Raw genomic sequence first — 20642 nt, forward strand, 5'->3', positions numbered from 1 at the left:
ATAGATGGGTTTATTCTCTGTCAGTTTTCAGCACACTGAGCTTTCTTCACCTCCTCACGGGCTTCCTGCAATAGTTTTTTTTTTTTGCAATTGATTAAGCATTGGTTGAAATATATAAAGCTTCTTTTTGCTGAAGATAAACCATGAGGCAGGGCACCATGGAGAACAAATCAAAATAATCTCCATTTTAGGGAAGATAAACATGGATCAGTTACCTTAAAGCACTTGCAATTTCAACACTCGTAGGATCCAGCTTCAGGCCATCTGCAAAAGCCTCGCGCGCTTTCTCGTAGTCCTACATGTGGAAAGCCAGCAGATGATCAGTTCCATGATCACGAACGATTGAAAACTATTACTTCATTCTTTTAACCTTCAGTAACATAAAAGCTGCCCCCTGTCGATAGCAGCCTTTTTGCCAACGAGGCCGCAACCTTCTGCACATTGTAGCATCAGAGAGAGCATATTCTCCGTCTCCCAAGTGCAGCGAGCAGAGACTCCTATTTGCCAATAGGATTGCATGACCATCTGGACTAGGTCGAGATCCATCGCCTACAGTATTACCAATCACATGTAACTTTTGAGATATATCTAGAAAAATTCTTACCAGACTAAAAATACACGTCTGCTTCGGTAGACCCCTTTAAACACAAGGACGGCTCAGATTAGCCCATACCTCTTCATAGGAAGGGGCATGATAGTCATATTTATAAATTCTTCGCCGTACATATACGCTAAACATTTTTTTTAGTCCATGAATGAACGCGCACATCCTCCCGCGCAGAGGATTCGAACCGCACTCCAGCAGTAATTAGCACAGGCACAATAACCAACTGGGCAACCGAACAGCTTGTGGTAGATATATTGTTTTGACTAAAAATAGAACACAGGAAAAGCGCACTATATCCTGTTTGGTTTTCTTTTCCTCTTTATTTTTCCTTTTCTTTATTTGTTTCCCTTTTCTTTCTTAAATGCGTAAAGATATTTAAATTCGTGAATTTTTCTTCAAAGTGGGTGAACTTTTTTCTCCAAAAATGGTGAAGTTTTTTTCCCCAAATTCCTGAACTATTTCTCAAATCAGTGATTTTTAAAAAAAATATTGAACTTTTTATAAAAATGATGAATTTGATTTTAAAAATCAATGAACTTTTTTTCAAAATCGATAAACTTTTTTTCTAATTTGTGAACTTTTCCGAAAATTGATGAAGTCTTGTTTTACTTTTTCTGATCAATGAGCTTTCTTAAAATCCAGTGAACTTTTTAAATTTTTTGTGAACTTTCTTGAATTCCTAATTATTTATTTGAAAAATTATCTAAAGGTCAATAATCAAGTTGTAATTAAACTCCATCCTCTTTCTTAATGAGTGTTCTTTGAAATTCATCTTGGATGCTTGGCATGGTGATACTAGTGTATGGAACAAATTCGAGTCCATTTTATTGATGTGAAAAAGTGCATCCAACCAGCCTACCCGAACCATCACCTTTGAACATGATATGCTTCTTGCCATGCACGAAATGACACCAAAACTTTTCAGTATGTGGCCATGCTCATGGTTGGCCTTCATGCAAAATTTGAAGGAATTCGGACACCTAACACACATTGTGTCACGTTCGGTTAGTGTTTTAGGATTTTTTTTCACGGGAAAACCTTAGTAAATGCATAAAAAGTCAGAACTCAATGAAATTTATCATGGATGCTTTGCATGGTGATGTTAGTGTTTCGAAAAAAATTGGTTTCATTTTATTGGTGTGAAATAAAAGTTCAACCAGACTTGCCCTACCGGCCTACTCAAACCACCACCTTTGAACATGGTGTGCTTCTTGCCATGCATGAAATAACACCAATTTTTGCCAGCATGTGAGCATGCTCATGGCAGGCCTCCATAAAAAATTTAAAGAAATTTGGACACCGAACGCTCGTTGCGTCACGTTCGGCTAGTGTTTTAGGGTTTTTTTCACTAGGAAAACCCTAGAAAATGTATAAAAGGTCAGAATTCAATGAAACTTATCATGGATGCTTGACATGGTGATACTAGTGTGTGGAAAGAAAATTGGGTCAATTTTATTGATGTGGGCATTTTTTGAAAGAAAAAGAATGAAGAACGAAAAACGAAAAACAACAAGAATGAAAAGAAACAAAAAAGAACAGTAAACCGGTCGTTGAATGATTTAGTTTCATTTTCCTTTTTCTATTTAATAGATGCTCAGAAATTTTAAAAGTGTCCGATTCTTTTATGTGAGCATATTCCTATTTAAACGAACAATAAACAAACATTTTTGTTTAAATGAACAATTTTTCTATTTAATAGATGTTCAGAAATTTAATCATATTGATGTGAGCATTTTCTATTTAAACAAACAATTTTTTGACATATCTGTAAAATTCTCTTGAAATGCGAATATCTGTACTTTATGAACAAAATTTTGAAAAGCGATTTTTAAAATTTTAAAAAATAAGTGTGAGAATTTTTAGAGAATAAAAAAGAAACAAAAATAAAAAAGACAAATAGAAAAAACGAAAAAGAAATAGTAATAACAGTACCGATTCAACAATGGGCCGGCCCAGCCGCGAACTGAAGTAGAAGAAAATAAAAAAAGAAGTAAAAACAGCCAAACATTAGGTTGTTCTAGTTGGTTAATGTGGTCTTCCTTAGTCCAAGAGGTCTTCAGTTCGATACAAGGTGCTTGCACTATTTTTTGAAATTTAATAAAAAGTGGGTACGATGTCTCGTATGTGTCACATAAGCGTATGAATATACGGTTTGAAGAAATGACTATACCACCCTTATACGGTTTGTGGAGGGGGGTCTACTGAAGCAGGTCTCCTAAAAATATATGGAACAGCATAAAGCTGAGATATTTTTTATCATGTTTAACATGGAGATCTCCATATATAAGACCAGCCAAGGGTCGTGCACAAGCTGATTTATTTCAGAGCAGAAACTTGTGTATGACACTACAGTGTTATGTCAGCCTTTTGAACACAATCTGCTCAATTAGATTCAACTCGGCCACAGAACAAAACAGAACAGAAAATAAGCACAGGAAAAACTTCCACCACAAACAGTGCAGTTTTTTTTTACAAATACTCCTTCGTTTCATTTTACTCCGCATATAAGATTTGTTTCAAGTTAAACCACGCAAAGTTTGACCAAAGTGTGAATATTAATACTTTTTCTATAAAGTTGGTCAAACTTTACGAAGTTTGACTTCAGACAAATTTATATGAGACTAAAAACAAACTGAGGGAGTACTTCTGTTAGATACTGAGCCATAAATTTTTCTACCAGAGTACTATATTTTCATTGGTCGTACAGTTAGCTTTGCTAAAATAAATGCTACCAAAATATCACTTCCGTAATATGTTATGCATCTTATGAGAAAACAGTGGTCATGAAGTAAAAGTTCTCACTTACTCATATATGAAGAGTAAATCAAACTAGTTATTAGTTAGAATAGACGATAATTTAAAGGGCCAAACTCTACAGACAGTTTGCTTATCTTGGTATAAAATAACCAAAGTATCCAATAACAAAAGTTTTACCAAAAATGATATAGCACTGAGTGCACTACTGCACTGAGATACAGAGATACAGTACACTCTATGAAAGGTGAAAACAGAGATACAGTTTTGATGCAGGTTATTCTTTTACAAATATAAGAGCACCCTTCATTTATTTATGGAATAATAAAGATGCGTAGTGACTTACATCTGAATACAACCGTCCTGCAGTCAAATAGTCATTTCTCTTAAAAGCCTCTGTAGCTTGTAATTTTAGCTCAGATTTTTTCTTTTCATACTGATGTTCATCCTGATCACCAAATATTTGATTAGTCCATAATGCAGAACAACATGCAAGATATGTAAAATGCACAGATTTGTTACTTCCAACCTATCCTGCATAATTAATCTCTTCCACAATGAACAGAAATAATGTATATTGCACTGTTGTAGTGTATATCATGATCAATAATACTAAAAGGGTATCCCAGTGCACGTAGCTCCCGCTTGCAGGGTCCGGGAAAGGATCCGACCACTTTGGGTCTTTGTTACACAGCCTTGCCCTGCATTTCTGTATGATCAACAATACTACCCGAAAATAAATACTGAAGGATTGTAAAGATTCTTCTTGGTTCTGAACAAAGCTAATCATGCCAAAAACTAGAAATTTGCAAGTATAGTGATGCAAGTCAGCACCAGCAATTTTTTTGCCTACCATATTTATTTCTGGAAGTCCAATGCAATCATGAAGTAAAAACTATTTCTACTGTCAATGATAGGCAGAGCTACAAAGAGCACCGCTACACGCCCGATAAGATTGGTACGATATTCGTACGTCACAAAATCGTAGCCATCCAGGTTATCATCTATTTGGGCTTACAACCATCCATCTGACCACTGTATGCAAATTGGACACAAAACATCGGAAGTGAAGTAAGTCCAAATTACAAAAGGATGGAACTTCAGCAGACTAAGGGCCTGTTCGGAGACTCTCCGCACCCCAAGTCCACTCCAGAAGTTGGTGGAGCTGTAGGTAAAAATGACGGAGCGGGGGAAAAGGAGCTCCACAGATTCTGAGATTTCAGAGAGCTGGAGGACTGCCGAATAGCTCCTAACAATGATGATAATTAATGCATGCTCGCTCACTAGGAACAAACTAGCTATCGAGGGTATCTTCCCATCTCACCCTGCTAACATAATCTACAAATGCAACCTTCTTCTGCAGCAGTGGAGTCCGTTGGCGAAGCGCAAGGATGCTGAAAAACTGAAACATGCCCAAGATCGTCTCCGTCAGATCTACGTTTTGGCTAGGGAGCCATCTGCCACCTCTGCGCCGTGAAGTGGCCCTTTTGTCTTGTGAGCGAGCCTGCGTGCTCTATGCTCTGCCTCCGGGCCTGTATTTTGCATTGCTGCGTGCTTCTGTTGGCCTGGTCTAAACTTGTGTGCCTACGCGTCGTAGTGGTCTGAGCCTCCGTGCTCGTGTTCGAAAAATATGTCTGAGCCTCCGTGCTCGTGTTCAAGGTCCTAACTGTGTCTGTTACTCTGCCTATGTTGTGGGCTTTATTAAATTAAAGCCGGACGCTCCTAGCGTCTCCGTTCTAAAAAATAATTAATGCATGGAACTGCAAGTGGGCACTAGATTGAAACACATACCAACGGCTCCAAACCAAAAGATTTCACATGAGAAATGATACCATCAATACTCCATTCTGGCAACGTTGGAATAGGAGAAGTCAAAGGGAATAACATTTCGACAATTTCCCTTCTGTCTTTAAGGGCAGCAACTTCAATTGGAGTTGCACCAAACTGCAAGAGCAAAAAGAGATGGTTGATTAGGCAAATTAATCATCATTCAATCTAAACACCAGGTGTAGTTGCAAGGACTTAATTTATTACTAATTCATATTTAAGATTCATCCAATATAAATACCAAAAGGCTAGATGGACTTTGCAGATAATCACAACGCAATGACAAATGATGGAACATACAGATCCCTATTTCTTAACTAAATCTGTAAGAGCAAGGTTAAGCTAACTGCTGACTGATCATAGGGAAAACAAATCTGCACCGTTGAATGATAACAGACGCTTAACAGGTGAGTAGACTATTTATTTAATGTTCTCTGTGGACCAATACCAAGTATGCTTTACTAAAGCAATATGTTTTCTCCTCATGCAAGGATTAATAGTTCCTGGCAGCATGGGATACTTGATCAAAAGAAGCATGGGTAAGTAGATTATCCTAAAATGTAAAAAATTCACAGCATGATCCCATAAGGTAACCAACAATATAAGAATTAAAAATGGATATTGACAAACAGCAAAAGATAAAATAACATGACTCACTCTGCTTGTAACATTGGGGTTAGCACCAGCATCTAATAAGCACTTCATGATGCCAGGTAAGCCATACTCCGCCGCCACCATCACACAAGCAACACCAGCGGAGTCAATGAAATTCACATCAGCACCAGCCTGTATAAATAAATAATTGTTTGATCATTTGGCTTGCACTTGGAGACCAGCCACAGAAACGTCACAAAGAAAATGAAGCACTACACTCAAGGAAAATACATATGAAGAAAGAGAACTGGCCTTAATGAGTAGCTTCACGCATTCCAATGAAACTGAAGGTGTGGGACGTATGGCCACGCTCAATGGTGTATAACCACCAACTTTGCAGAACTTATTAGGCTGTGGAAAATGGAAGAATCAGTCTCTCAAAAGAGCAATTGGAAAATAAAATCAGTCCACACAGTGTCACATTTGTTGATTTTCTTAAGGAGACAGAAACAAATATGCTTATAGTATAATAATTAGACATAACATTTACCTCTGACATCTACACTACTAGAAAAAGGGCTATAGACAATATGCACACTAATGACGCACCAGACATGCAGTGCGCCACTACTATATAGCAGTGGCGCACCGTGTGCTGGTGCGCCATTAGTGTGATAGACACTAATGACGCACCACAACCATGGTGCGCCACTACTAACAATTTTTTTTTCAAAAATACTAATGGCGCACCGTGTGCTAGTGCGCCATTAGTGTCTATCACACTAATGGCGCACCGCAACCATGATGCGCAACTACTATTTTTTTCCTTTTTCCCAAAAATACTAATGGCGCACCTTGGTACAGTGCGCCATTATTAGTTTTAACTAGTAATGGCGCACCAGTCACCCCGTGCGCCACTACTATTTTTTTTGCAAAACTACTAATGGCGCACCGCCAGCTGGTGCGTCATTAGTAACCAGGGTTACTAATGGCGCATTTGTTGGTGGTGCGCCATTAGTAACCTGGGACCAGCTAGATATTTTGGACAGCCACCTACACACTCACTTTTCCCACTTTATTCTCTCCACCTCCTCCTCCAAACTTGTTTCGGCTGCCTCCTCCTCCTCACCTCATTTGCACCATAGATTCATCCAAATTAAGTGGTTAAATTACCTTTTTTTGATAGGTAAGTAAGGGAAAAGCTTTCTTTATGTTGTAGATCTACTTTTTTCTCCCTCCAACAACGTGCACATGCACTTTTTATGGCCTAGCTAGATCTATGTATGTTTGTGGTGTTGCATATGTTTGTGGTGTTGCATATATGTTTGTGTTTGCAGGTACCGGTATTTGAAATGCGATAGTTGCCAATATTTTGCCGGAATGTTGATTCATTTCCGTTTCGGCGAGAATTTTGGCACTATGCATTCTTTTTGGTCCTATTTTTAGGCAAAGTCATGCCAAATTTTTTCTTGGTTCTAAAATATCGTTTTGCTCTACCCCGCAGGCGACCATGGTCCGCACGATGACCGAAGGCATCGTGAATAGGATTTTGAGCTCTGCGAAGGCCGAGATGCTTCAAAAGAACGAGATGGAGATAAGATGTCCGTGTCGAAGATGCAAGCTGAGGAGCCTTATGGACCCGGATTCCGTACAGGTGCGGGACCACCTGCTCTTGCGTGGTTTCATGGATGGCTATCGGTGGCAAGGTGATGAAGATGATTATGAAGTCGTCCATGGGGGCCGGCCGGCAAGAAATGAGGAAGGGCAGCAAGACAACCGCGGCGAGGGTGGGCGAGAAGACGAAGAATCTCCAGGACATGATCACGAAGTAGATGCAGTACACAGTCATCATGTAGAAGATGCTGGACATGATGATGAGGAAGATGCCGGAGCAGACGAAGGGCATGATCATGAAGATGAAGATGCCGGAGCAGACGACGATGGACCATCGATGGGCTGGGTGCAGGACCCTCATATTCAAGAGCTGCTTCTCAAGCAGACGGATAACGCAAGAGCTGCCGCCCGAGAGAAAGCCAAGCTGGATCAACTGGAGATAGACGCGGTTACTCCATTGTATGAAGGATGCAGGTTCGAGGATACCCGCCTGAAAGTAACGCTCATGGCTCTGGAGATGAAGGTAAAACACAAAATGACCGACGCATGCTTCGACGAGAACATGTCATTCTGGCAGGAACGTCTTCCCAAGGGGAACAAGTGCCCGACCAGTTTTGAGGAGGCGAAGAAAATCGTGTGTCCTCTGGATTTACCGCACGTGAAATACCATGTGTGCATGAACAATTGCATCATTTATCGGGACGAGCACGCGGAGTCTACCATATGTCCGGTGTGCGGCGTCACTCGATACAAGAAGAGGAAGAAAGCTCCTCAAAAAGTGGTGTGGTACTTTCCGATAACTCCTCGTCTGCAGCGGTATTTCGCGGACCCTAAGGTAGCAAAGCTCTTGCGTTGGCACGCGGATAGGGAGGAGAAGCGAGAAGATGACGCAAATGATCCGGAGATAAAGAAAAAAGACAAGATGCTGAGTCACCCTAAGGATGGGAGCCAGTGGCAAGCGTTGAACTTCGAACACCCAGAATTTGGGAACGATCCAAGGAACATCGTGCTGGGCGCGAGCACCGATGGAGTCAATTCGTTTGGCAGCCAGAGAAGCACACATAGCACTTGGCCTGTGTTTGTGTGGATGTACAACCTTCCCCCTGGTTGTGCATGAAGAGGAAGTACATTCACATGAGTATGCTAATTGAAGGGCCGAAACAACCACAGAACGACATCAATCTGTATCTGGGGCTGCTGAAAGAGGAGCTAGACACGCTGTGGAAAACGCCAGCCAATACGTGGGACGCCGCAGAGAAAGAATATTTCCCTATGAGAGCTGCACTGCTCACGACGGTGCACGACTATCTCGGTTACGGATATGTCACGGGGCAGGTGGTCCACGGATTTTCTGGATGCGTCAGGTGCATGGATGACACAACGTATCGCCAACTAGATAGAGATCCCGGGTCTTCGAAAACCGTGTTCATGGGACATCGAAGGTGGCTTCGCAACGATGACTCATGGAGGAAACACAAGGATCTGTTCGATGGTGAAACCGAAACCCGAAGATGCCCGCGTACGAGGAGCGGCGAGGAAATAGAAGAGCTGTTGGAAAATTGGAAAGATTGCCCACTGCCGGGAAAGAAGCAAAAGGCGCCAGAGCCGGGAAAGAAGCGAAAGGCGCAAGAGCCGCTGCTGAAGGTATGGAAAACGAGGTCTGTTTTCTGGGACTTGCCGTACTGGAAGATCCACCGTGTGCCTCACAGCCTTGATGTCATGCATATCACGAAGAACGTGTGCGAGAGTCTGCTTGGTACCCTGCTCAACATGCCGGAGAGGACCAAAGATGGGCCGAAAGCAAGGGCAGACTTGAAATCAATGGGCATCAGGGAGGAGCTTCACGCTAATGATGATGATGATGAGGCGAAGCAGGACACGGAAAGTCGTCGCAAAGGCAAAAAGGCCAAGAAGACCGGAAATGACTTCCCTCCCGCGTGCTTCACTCTAAGTCAGGAGGAGATCGATTAGTTTTTCACCTGCCTCGTAGGAGTAAAACTTCCTTACGGTTACGCGGGGAAGACAAGCAGATACCTAGACTCAGCGAAGAATAAGTTCAGCGGGATGAAGTCTCACGACTGTCACGTGCTGATGACGCAGATACTTCCAGTTGCAATCCGTGGGATCATGGACGCGCACGTCCATGAAATGCTATTTGGCCTATGCAACTTTTTCGACGTCATCTCTCGGAAGTCGGTTGGCGTGAGGCAACTCAGAAGGCTACATGAAGAGATCGTTGTGATACTATGCGAGCTTGAGATGCACTTCCCGCCCGCATTCTTCGACGTTATGGTGCATCTGCTGGTCCATATCGTGGAGGATATCATCCAACTCGGGCCGACGTTCCTGCACAGCATGATGCCGTTCGAAAGGATGAATGGTGTCATCAAAGGATACGTTCGCAACATGTCACGTCCAGAGGGAAGCATAGCCAGGGGCTTTCTGACCGAAGAGTGCATCTCCTACTGCACGAATTATCTAGGCATCGAGAACCCCGTTGGTCTACCCGTCAACAGGCACCTCGGCAGGCTCGCTGGATGGGGTCACCGTGAAGGTCGCCGCGAAATGCATGTCGACTTCGAGGGTCGACTCGCCGACTTTGAAAGAGCAAACCTAGTCGCGCTACAACACATAGACGTGGTCGATCCTTGGGTGGTAGAGCACAAAACCTTTATTGTGAAGACGTACAATGACCGAGGCCAACAGAGGATGGACGGAGATAAAATCAAAGAGCACAACTCATGTTTCACGCGTTGGTTCAAGCAGAAGCTTTTGTCGTACCCTTTACATGAGGATTCTTTCGCGGAAGAACAACTCATATTCGCCTTGTCACAGGGCGCCGAGCACAACTTGATGACGTATGAGGCGTACGATATCAACGGCTACACATTCTACACCGAGGGAAAGGAAATGAAGAGCGATGGTTATCAGAACTCCGGGGTAACAATGGAATCCTACACCGGTAACGACAAGGACAGATACTACGGAAGGATCGAGGAGATCTGGGAGCTGAGCTACCCTGGAGAGAAGGTCCCGATGTTCCGTGTCAGATGGGCCAAGAGCGTCCTAAAAGAAGACCGGTATTTCACCACCATGGTTATACCCGAAGCCAAATCCAAGACCACGGGCACAAACGTCACCGCGAAAAATGAGCCATGGGTACTGGCTTCCCAAGTGGACCAATGCTTCTTAATTACCGACCCGTCAAAGCCCAGTCGTGTTGTCGTGAGGAGAGGCAAAAGGAAGATCATCGGAATGGATGGAGTCGCCAATGAGCAAGACTTCGACAAGTACGGCGACCCGAAGATGGAACATGACGACGACGATGAAGTACCAGCATACACCACAAGAAGAAGCAGGACCACCCTACCTAAAGGACGTCCGTTCAAGAGAAGAACTCCATTTACGAAAAATAAGGGCAAGAAGATTGTGAACAGATAGCTAGCTAAAATCGATTGTATTTAAATTGTAGCCTTCATTTCTCAATTGTATTTCATGGGCACTTTTTGAACTCATGAATATTTTTAAATTTCATGGGCACTTTTTGAATTCATGAATATTTTTTCAAATTTCACCGCCGTCGACCCCCTGCACCCTCCCCCGCTTCACCCCCGCCGACGACCCACCGCACCCTCCCCCGCTCCACCGCCGCCGACGACCCCCCTCACCCTCCCCCGCTCCACCGCCGCCGATGACCCCCCGCACCCTCCCCCGCTCCACCACCGCCGGCGACCCCCGCACCCTCCCCGGCCCGCTCCACCGCCACCGACGACCCGCCGCACCCTCCCTCGCTCCACCGCCGCCGCATAACAAATTTGATGATATTTTAAAAAAAATTATTACTGTTTTTATAAAAAATTATTGGATGCAACAAAAAATAATAATAATAAAAAGTTACTTATGGCGCACCGCTGGGTGGTGCGCCATTGCTATCTAAAAAAAAGATTACTAATGGCGCACCGCTGGGTGGTGTGCCATTGTTATCTACAAAAAGATTACTAATGGCACACCACCAGGGGGTGCGCCATTGCTATAAAAAAACATTCTAATGGCGCACCGCTAGGGGGTGCGCCATTACTAACCTTCCCCCTAGCTAATTCGCCCGATCCCTTCGTCCCTCCCTCGCCAGATCCACTTCCCCCCCTCGCCACACCCTCACGCCCCCTTCTGCCGCCCGGTCGTCGTCCCCCGACGCCATAGCCGCGCCACCGTGCTCCCCTCGCTCTGCCGCTGATCCCAGAAGCACCGCCGCATCTCCCTCGTCCTCCCCGATGGCTCACGCGACCGGAAGAGCCCCGAAGCGTCGTCCCCGACCCCTTCTTCCTCTTTTGGCCGCGGAGATCGCCGGCGACCCCACGCCGTTCCCAGCCCTCCCCAGTAAGCCCCCTGCCTCCCCTCCCCCACGCCCCTCACTTCTCCGTGGCTCGTTCCTACCGCGCGCCCTTGGTCTGACTTCTTGGGCTTACCTCGAGCAGGGCCGCGCGCTAGGGTTCCAGCACCGCCGCCGCCGCGCCCCTCTGCCCTCTGCCGCAGCGGGGACAACAGGAAGCCGCCGCCACGCCCCTCTGCACCGGCTGCCCACGGCGCCTCCGTCCCGAAGCCGCAGCCCAAGTGCCCACCACTCTCTGTCCACGGTGAGCCATCCTCTCTGTCCCAACTCTCTATTCTTCTTTTTTAGCTATACTTTGTTGAAACAGTAGTTGCTGTGCAGCAAATCTTTGGGATTAGTGTTCAGTACTTTGTTGGGTGAGCGGCCATCTGAGACATCCTGCTTACATAGTCTCCTTTTTAAAACTCGTCAAATTGGTTTTAGATAGAAATGATCAACACTCAATTGGCCAACTGCATGTGGAATGATTTCGAAGGGCGCCATAACTTATTGTAGATGCTGACTACAGTAACAATACTAAACTCAGTGTAGTCTGTTGTAAAGACACTTGTGCTTCTTTCATCTGGAAAGGGGTCATCTGGGCCTCCAAAACTGTCAGATTAGGTTGTGCTGTAACTCCTCACACGGCCATGTTTTTGGAAGATTGGTGGTTTGTCACCGGCCCTTTGGTCACCCAGCAATGGGACTTGTATCATATTGCCAATGAGGTTAATAAAATAGTAGTGCATCAGTACTTTGTTGGAACAGAAAGTCAGAAAATCAGAAAATCCACGGTACTTTGTTTAGATCTTCACTGTTGACAAACGCAGTCAACTAAAAATTCAGTTCAATGCATAATTAGTGTTGACAAATACACTGATCTTTATCTGCAGTAATTCAGTTTAAACTGAAAATTCAGTGCTGTAGTACAGAAAGTTTAAACTGAAAATTCATAGTCTCCTGGTGCATATTGATCTCAGTGTATGAATTCATAGTGTTTCAAATTACTGCTGCTATGGTCCAGAAGTAGAAAAATTTGTACTCCAAGATCAATATGGTTCAATTTCTACTGTACTGTAATCAAAGTGGATATAAATTGCAGAGTGTTTATGTTGGCATTCGACAACATCTGAATTTACCAAATGATTGCGAACTCAGTTTATGTTTGCAACCAAATGCTTAGTTCATTGTTTACTCCAAATGATTGTGAACTTATTCAAAGTTTCCAATATTGTTCAGACACTACTTGTACTGGAACTGGAACTACTACTACTGATGCATCACCCCATGTAGTTTAAGTTTTCTTTATCTTAAACTCAGACAGCTCTCTAATTATTGGAGTTTATATCATATATATTGCTGGCATGTATTTCATATGTTCTGTAGCATTAAGGCTACATAGCATTGGTTTTGTCTCCGACCATCGTGTCGTGATGATATTGTGGGGTGTTGTGGGGTTGCAGAGGCCCTTGAGTTTGCCGGAATGTCAATAAACTTCCGTTCCGGCAAATTCGGGTACTCCATATGGCCTATTTTCAGCAAAGGTCATGCTGAAATTTTCCGTGAATTTTAGCATGACTTTGCTAAAAATAGGACATATGGGGTACTTGCGACTAATGCATGGGCCGGGGTATCTTAGTACTTAATTAAGTAGGATCAACTGCCCCTTTATTCTTGCTGCATTAAACCATAGGTGGCAATAGAGCCAAGTGATTAGGCCCAACTTAGAATTCCCCTTCCCTTTTCTTGATAGGGTATATTATTAGAAGATACCCATATATATCAGTCAACCTAGGGTGCCTCGGCATCGATAAACCCTAAATGATGAAACTTAACTTAGCATTTAGGGTGCCTTAGCGTCGACAAACCCTAAATTATAAAACCTTGGCTTTTAGGGTGCCTCGGTGTCGATAAAAACCTAAATGATGAAAGCTTAGGCTTTTAGGGTGCCTCGGCGTCGACAAACCCTAAATGATAAAAGCTTAGCTTTTAGGATGCCTTGGTGTCGACAAACCCTAAATGATGAGACCATGATCTTGTTCCTTGACAATAACCAACTTTTTGACCAAACTTTTTTCCTATTTAGAGCGAAACATGGCCCACAACGATGAGGCCGGCGGTTCGGGCGGCAAGGCATTCTGGGAGCTGTCCCAGGAGATGGAGGAAGAACCTCACCGCTATGAGGACGCCGCGGAAGACACCGATCCTGACTACACAACCCCTAGTGGCATCGGGGATGACACCACTGATGGTGCCGTCGAGGATGCCACCACTGATGATGGCAGCGCACGCACAGATGGCAGCCAACCGAAGAGGCAACGGAAGGACCGGCGCCCGAACGTGCTCGGCACCGTCAGGAATTTACTGAAGTGAACTGCGACGGGGATCCAACGGCGCCCAAAGAATTAGTCAAGGGGTACTCGGTTCAGCTCGGGTGCATTCTCCGGAGCACCATCTCGATCAACACCGAGAACCTAAGGCATAAGGACCAAGGGAATTTGCGCAACCTCCTCTTCACGAAGCTGCACGAACGATACAAGTTCCCCGCTGACTTTGCAAACACACGCCTCTCAGGGAATAAAGTGAACAGTGCCGCCCTCATGAAGATGAGCACGGCCGTGTCTACTTGGAGAAGCGAGGTGAAGAGAATGATTAACAAAGGTGATAGTTATGAGAAGATCAAGGCGAAAAATCCTTCGATCAACGAAGATGACTACAAGGAGTTCAAGATCAAGTGCGAGAGCGGCGCATCCGAGGAATCAAGTCAGTGGGGGAAAGAGATGCGGGACTTGAACTTAGGGGTCCACAAACTCGGTCACGACGGTTACAGAGTGGCGGAACCTATATGGGACAAGGAGGACGCGGAGCGTGCCGAGCAAGGCCTACCGCCCCGCTTCGAGAAATACCGTGAGAAGCAGACCAGGAACTATGTCAGGGCCCGGTACAAGGAGGACCCGGTAACAAAGGAGCTTACCACGGATCCAAAGACCAAGGCGCTTGAGAAAGTTCTGGTAAGGAATACACCCCCGCGTAATTAGCTCCATGTGGTTGCATTCTAATTAATGAAGCCAAATTTCTAAATGGTTCACATTCCTTCCGCAGGAGACTGAAAGCAGTAGCGCGGGGTCGTCTCAGAGCTCCCCAGCTTGGGACAACACTCTAAATAGGGTGTTGAACATAATGAAAAACAAGGATAAGCTCAGTAAGCCGTCGTCAGCTGGTCGTGTGGCCGGCAAAGGCTTGTCCACAAAATGGTCGTCATACTATAACGCTGGTGGGCGAAAGGAGAAAAAGACCAGCTCGGAAAGCCAGTCGCGCGAGGTTCAAGAACTCAAGGCACAAGTGGCGCGGATTCCGGAGATTGTCCAAGAGCAAGTGCAACAACAACTGGGAACGACACTCACCGCCATTGTGCCTAGCTTGATTGAGGGGCTGCAGGCGTGGATTGCGGGCGGCCAACAGGGGCCGCCCCCGGTTCCCAGCTTCACGGCCAGCAACTCGCACAACGCGCAGGCGGCACCATTGGTGTCTCCGGCGGAGGCGGTATTGGTGTCTCCGGCGCCGGCATGGGCATTGGAGCTTAATGCACCCGGGTGTACGCCGGCCGGCACCTCGGCAGCAAGCGGCCCCTCCGTTAGTTGCACGCCCGCCGTTGGCGGTGCCTCGACATTAGCCGAGCTCGACGCCATCACGGTAACTAAGCCTCTCGGCCGATGACTTCATCTCCTTTCCTTTGACTGGGCATCCCTGACGCCCTACATGTTTTCGCAGGGCGCCGCCGACGTTCCATGCACTCTCCTGCACTTCGTGGGCGGCGAGTTGATCGATGTCGCCAAGGGCAGAATCGTTCAATCGGGCAACCCCGTGTTCCACGGTAATCCGATGCCACCCACCGTGTATAGGGTTGAACTGGTTCGGGTGCTGCCAGGCTGCGACGAGTTGTTACCTCCGATTCGACCCGCTGGGGCCGACGAAGATGATGTGATGACCCTCAGCGCCTGCGTAAGCTGGCCCCTGCTTTGGCTGAAGAGCCAGATTCGTTTGGGGGCGGGGGACACCACCCCACAGACAACACCGCCAGTCGTGTCGGCGCCAAGCCATGGCAAGACCGCCGCAACGCTACTGGACATGCCGGACATCCCTATGGCACAGGATCCGGACATGCATATGGCACAGGATCCAGACGACGATGACAACGACGACGGTACATTTGCCAACGTCGATAAGTACTTTGCCGAACATGGGTACGGTGACGAATTCTTCGGGCCTCCTTCTCAAGAACCCAACCCTGAAAAAGACGACCGCAATCTAGCTAGTACCGCGGAGAAACCCAATTGCAACAGGCGTCGTCTGGCGTTCGGTTCTCAGGAGACGCCTCTAGCTGCCGCCTTCACCGAGCCTCAGATAGCCGAGGTGCGGAATATTATCAGCCCCAACACACTCAAGAAGGCGGTCTCTGAGCAGAACTCGATCCCATTACAGGAGATGAGGAAGAAGGGACGGAAACGAAAGAATAACAAGGGCGGTGCGAGCCAGCCGGCACCGAGTACGATCCGTGCTCAGGACGGACCACCTTCACCTAAGGATATCTCGAGGAGGGTGCATGTGGCGGGTAGGCCGATGCTACCGACTAATCTGCTCAATGCTGCAACTGGTGCTATGCGGAGTCTGCATGACAGTGTTCTTTCTTTGGAGAAGCGGCGTCTCTCCGAGAATGATGTGGCATACCCGGTTTTCGTGGCCAAGGTGCCAGAGGGCAAGGGCTTTGTGGATAGCGCCATCAGGGGTACGATCGTCCTGCGGTTTGATGACATCTTCGCTATGTTTAACCTTCATCCGCTGCACTACACCTTCGTTCGGCTATTTTCGCTGAGTATGGAGATGCGGATCATTAGAGACAAGACCCCGGACATCGTGATAGTCGACCCCTTCTACATGCGTGCCAAGATCTTGGGCAGCGCTGGGGACCGGCAAGTCGCGAGTTCATACCTCGAAGGCGTCATTCTGGCAAACCCAGATAAGGATAACTTCCTCGTGCCTTACTTTCCCGAGTAAGTCATCCCCTCACCACCCCGTAACATATGATTTCTTAGATTTTGATCATTTTTTTCTAACATTCCGTGTTTTGTGCAGTGACACACATTGCACACTCATCCTCTTAAGCCCGAAATATTCCATGGCCGCGTATTTCGACCCGGACCGTCGGTCGAAGATAGACTACACAAATATCAAGAAAGTTCTTGATGATGTTCTCCCCGGCTATGCCAGATCTGGAGGCACCTTCAGCAGGCCAGTTCGTAAGTACGGCAAGCACATCTTCAGCCACAATACGACGTTCTCCTGCGTCAAGCAGCCGCCTGGCGGTCAGAAGGATGCCTACTACGCCCTCCATCACATGCGGGCGATCGTACGGGACCATAATCACCTTCTGCTACCAAATAATCTCAAAGATTGGGCCGCACGCTTGTCGGCAATCCAGGATGCGGACATCAGACAAGAATTCTTTCGCATCCAATCGGAGTTTGCGGAAATCATCCGTCAAGATGTCCTTCATACCTCGGGGCAGTTCTATCTCAGACATCAACCGTCCAACAGTGAGATAGAAACAACGCTACAAATGCAGGCTGACAACGCCCGTGATTTCATGACCATCACGAAAGACGGCGGCTTCATCCACGCTCCGGTCCCTGAGTCGAGTCGAAAGTAGTGATGCTATGTAGTTCTGAAATGTCGATTGGCTCATGTTGTAATACTAAACTTTAATGAACTTGTATGTCTCTTTGGTTTGGACAGTCGTTCAACTTATATGTAATCGATGCTATTTATTAGTAGGACCATGAATCGTGCTATTAATGTGTACCTTTTCTCTTCCGATCCTTTTGTTGCATACTCATATATTGCTTATGTATTGTCTGTGAATTGCTACTAATGTTTTGTTTGGCTAGTGCATAGAGATGCCATCGTATGTCGTGTACAAGGGTAAGGTTCCCGGAGTCTACGACGATTGGGAGGAGTGTCGGAGACAGGTTCACCGTTTCAGCGGTAACAGTTACAAAGGGTACACCACTAGGGCGGAGGCGGAAGCTAGATACGCGCGCTATCTAGCGGGAGAGAGGAGGGAGCGGAGGAGGAACCGGATGAAGACCAGTTTCATCGCGATGATGCTAATCGTGATGACCGCAGCTCTCTTCTATGTGATGGTAGTTTAGATGATCGATATCGACTTGTAATGTGAAGACAAACTCGCTACTCGTGGTTTCGAGACTTGTAATGGTCTAACTTTGTTCGGTCTTTTGAATTCGGAGACTAATATGATGAATTGTATTCGGAAACTAATCTTCTATTGTATTCGATAACTCTGCTGTTTATATGTTGTGCTGTCTATATTCTGTGCAGTAATATGTTTTGTAACCTGTGCAAATATCAGAAAAGAAAAAAAATCCCTAATATTCATACTAGTGGCGCACCACCCAGAACTTTAGTGGCGCACTGCAAAATGCATACTAGTGGCGCATCAGCAAGCAGTGCGCCATTAGTAAGCCAGAGACATGGTTAAATATGGCCCCCTGGGAGGCATTCTAATGGCGCACCATAGGGTGTACTAATGGCGCACTACATGGTGCGCCATTAGTATCTGGTATACTAATGGCGCACCTGTGATGCGCCATTAGTAATAAAATCTAATGGTGTGGTGCTAGTGGCGCACCTGTAGTGCGCCATTAGTAGGCAAAACAGGTGCGCCACTAGCAACCCTTTTCCTAGTAGTGCTAGAAAAGGATCCCAAGCCCGGATAAAGGAGGAGGGTTGTGATAGGCTTGGCGAGCCAACGTAAAAACTAGCCAGTCCCATAGGTATGAAACCCATTTGAGCGAGAGTAGTACTAGGATGGGTGACCTCCTGGGAAGTCCTCGTGAAAGGGTCTTCATATCTAAGGGTTGTGATAGACTGATAGGCTTGGCGAGCCAACGTAAAAACTAGCCAGTCTTTTGGGTATGAAACCCATTTGGGTGAGAGTAGTACTAGGATGGGTGACCTCCCGGGAAGTCCTCGTGAAAGGGTTTGATATCTAGCCTACCCCAACTTGTTTGGGATAAAAGGCTTCGTAAATGGTAAAAAAAATCTAGAAAAGGAAGGGGGTCTATTTCGAGATCATTAAAGTGGAATGTTCCACTTGAAGAGAGATAAAGGAAATACTTGTTGCTTCATACTCCTACTCCCTCCGTTCCTAAATATAAGTCTTTTTACAGATTCCACTACAAACTACATACGGATGTATATAGACATATTTTAGAGTGTAGGTTCACTCATTTTGCTCCGTATGTAGTCTCTAGTGGAATCTCTAGAAAGACTTATATTTAGGAACGGAGGAAGTATATACCAATGTCACTCTTGCGGTTAGATAAAACACACCTACCATAGGCCACATGATTTTAATTCTTATGCATGACAGTCCTAAAGAGGATATATATATTCCTTATAACATACTTAATCAAACAAGGTTTTCTTTTGCACAACCCAGGAGATCACCGAGATACGGATGCCTTACGTCAGCATGGTGCTCTAACAAAATCTTCACTACGTCATCTTGCTTGTGAAGAGCAGCCGCGTGCAATGGGGTCCCAAATAAACATTCCAAATCCACATCGATCCCTTTTGAGAGCAGCAATTCTACTATTCCACAGTGTCCTGGAAAAGAAGAACTAGAAACACAAGCAAGGCAAGCATGTTTAACTGTGAAGGTTCTTCTCGGGCCTTCAAAATCTTCCCCAAATCCTCTATTACTTATATCTAGGAGTCTACTGCAATTTAAATCAAGTAATGTGGGTTTGTTAACAAAATCTAAGTGACAGCGTATGCAATTAATAATATGCTCCAACCGTATTGTTACCATATGTGTGTGTGTGTGTGTGTGTGTGTGTGAGAGAGAGAGAGAGAGAGAGAGAGAGAGAGAGAGAGAGAGAGAGACCATGCCCGGCAGCACCATGGAGAGGTGACCCAAAGTCACCAGCTAACGTTGGATCAGCCCCATGATCAAGAAGATATTTTGACGCTGCAACTCTCCCAGAAGATGCAGAAAGGAACAGTGGGGTGCCACCTGAAAATAAAAGAACACTTCAGGAATTCAACAAAATCGACCAGTCCTGAAAGGCCAAAGGTGCAAAACTTGATTGATCCTAACGCAGTACCAAATGTGCCAACATCACGCATACTGAAAAAAGAGGGACATGGTGAATTGCTGGTGTCACATCGAGGCGGAGATCCTTGACGAGGTACCTGCAAATCTCCACCCGCCCCTCCCTGGCCGCAAGGTGCAGCGCGCGGTTCCCGTCGTCATCCGCCACCGCCTCCAGCACGGCCGCCTCGCCCTGCGCCCCCGAGGCCAGCCCCTGCGCCGTCTCTTGGAAGTCGGCACACACCACGCACGCAAAGGGGAAATCGGCAGCCAGGTCAAGCACGAACCGCATTGCCGTCGTTAAAGCTTAAAAGGGCATGCTAGTCGGGCTCACTTTTGAGGAGGCGGAGGCTGCCGTCGCGGGCGGCGCGGAGGAGCGTCTTCTGCTCCTGCTGCTGCTTCCCCATGGCCGGCGGCGATCGCTCGAGCGTGTGAAGCTGGAGAAGACGAGGAGACCAATGGGGGCCAGCCGGCCAGGGCAAACGACTATGGAAGACTGTGGAAGCGGAGCAGGCCGGCCCGATCATCTTGATGGCCCATGATGATGGGCCAGAAGCCCGGAAAGGATGATTTTCTGTGATGGTACGAAATGGGCCACTTCAAATAGGTTCATTGCTCCGGCCCAGAATACCATTAATCCGGCATGGGCTACATGAGCTCCAAGTAGTTTACCGGACAAATTGATAAGTCTAGCATTCCCAGCC

At 46.1% G+C, this 20642-nt stretch overlaps 1 protein-coding gene across 1 annotated transcript; it reads right to left on the minus strand.

The window, feature by feature from the left end:
• Positions 1-211: 211 nt before the first annotated feature.
• Positions 212-20345, minus strand: LOC109761387 (uncharacterized). The gene is made up of 10 exons (XM_073499436.1): positions 20273-20345; positions 20010-20163; positions 19637-19880; positions 19548-19561; positions 19312-19465; positions 6095-6193; positions 5846-5974; positions 5153-5305; positions 3708-3809; positions 212-295 (listed from the first exon to the last, which is right to left on the minus strand). Exons 1-10 carry the CDS (start codon positions 20343-20345, stop codon positions 212-214), a joined length of 1206 nt encoding a protein of 401 aa, XP_073355537.1.
• Between the last annotated feature and the right edge of the window lie 297 nt (positions 20346-20642).

This window comes from Aegilops tauschii, chromosome 5 (assembly GCF_002575655.3).
Source record: "Aegilops tauschii subsp. strangulata cultivar AL8/78 chromosome 5, Aet v6.0, whole genome shotgun sequence".
Classification (NCBI taxonomy): domain Eukaryota; kingdom Viridiplantae; phylum Streptophyta; class Magnoliopsida; order Poales; family Poaceae; genus Aegilops; species Aegilops tauschii.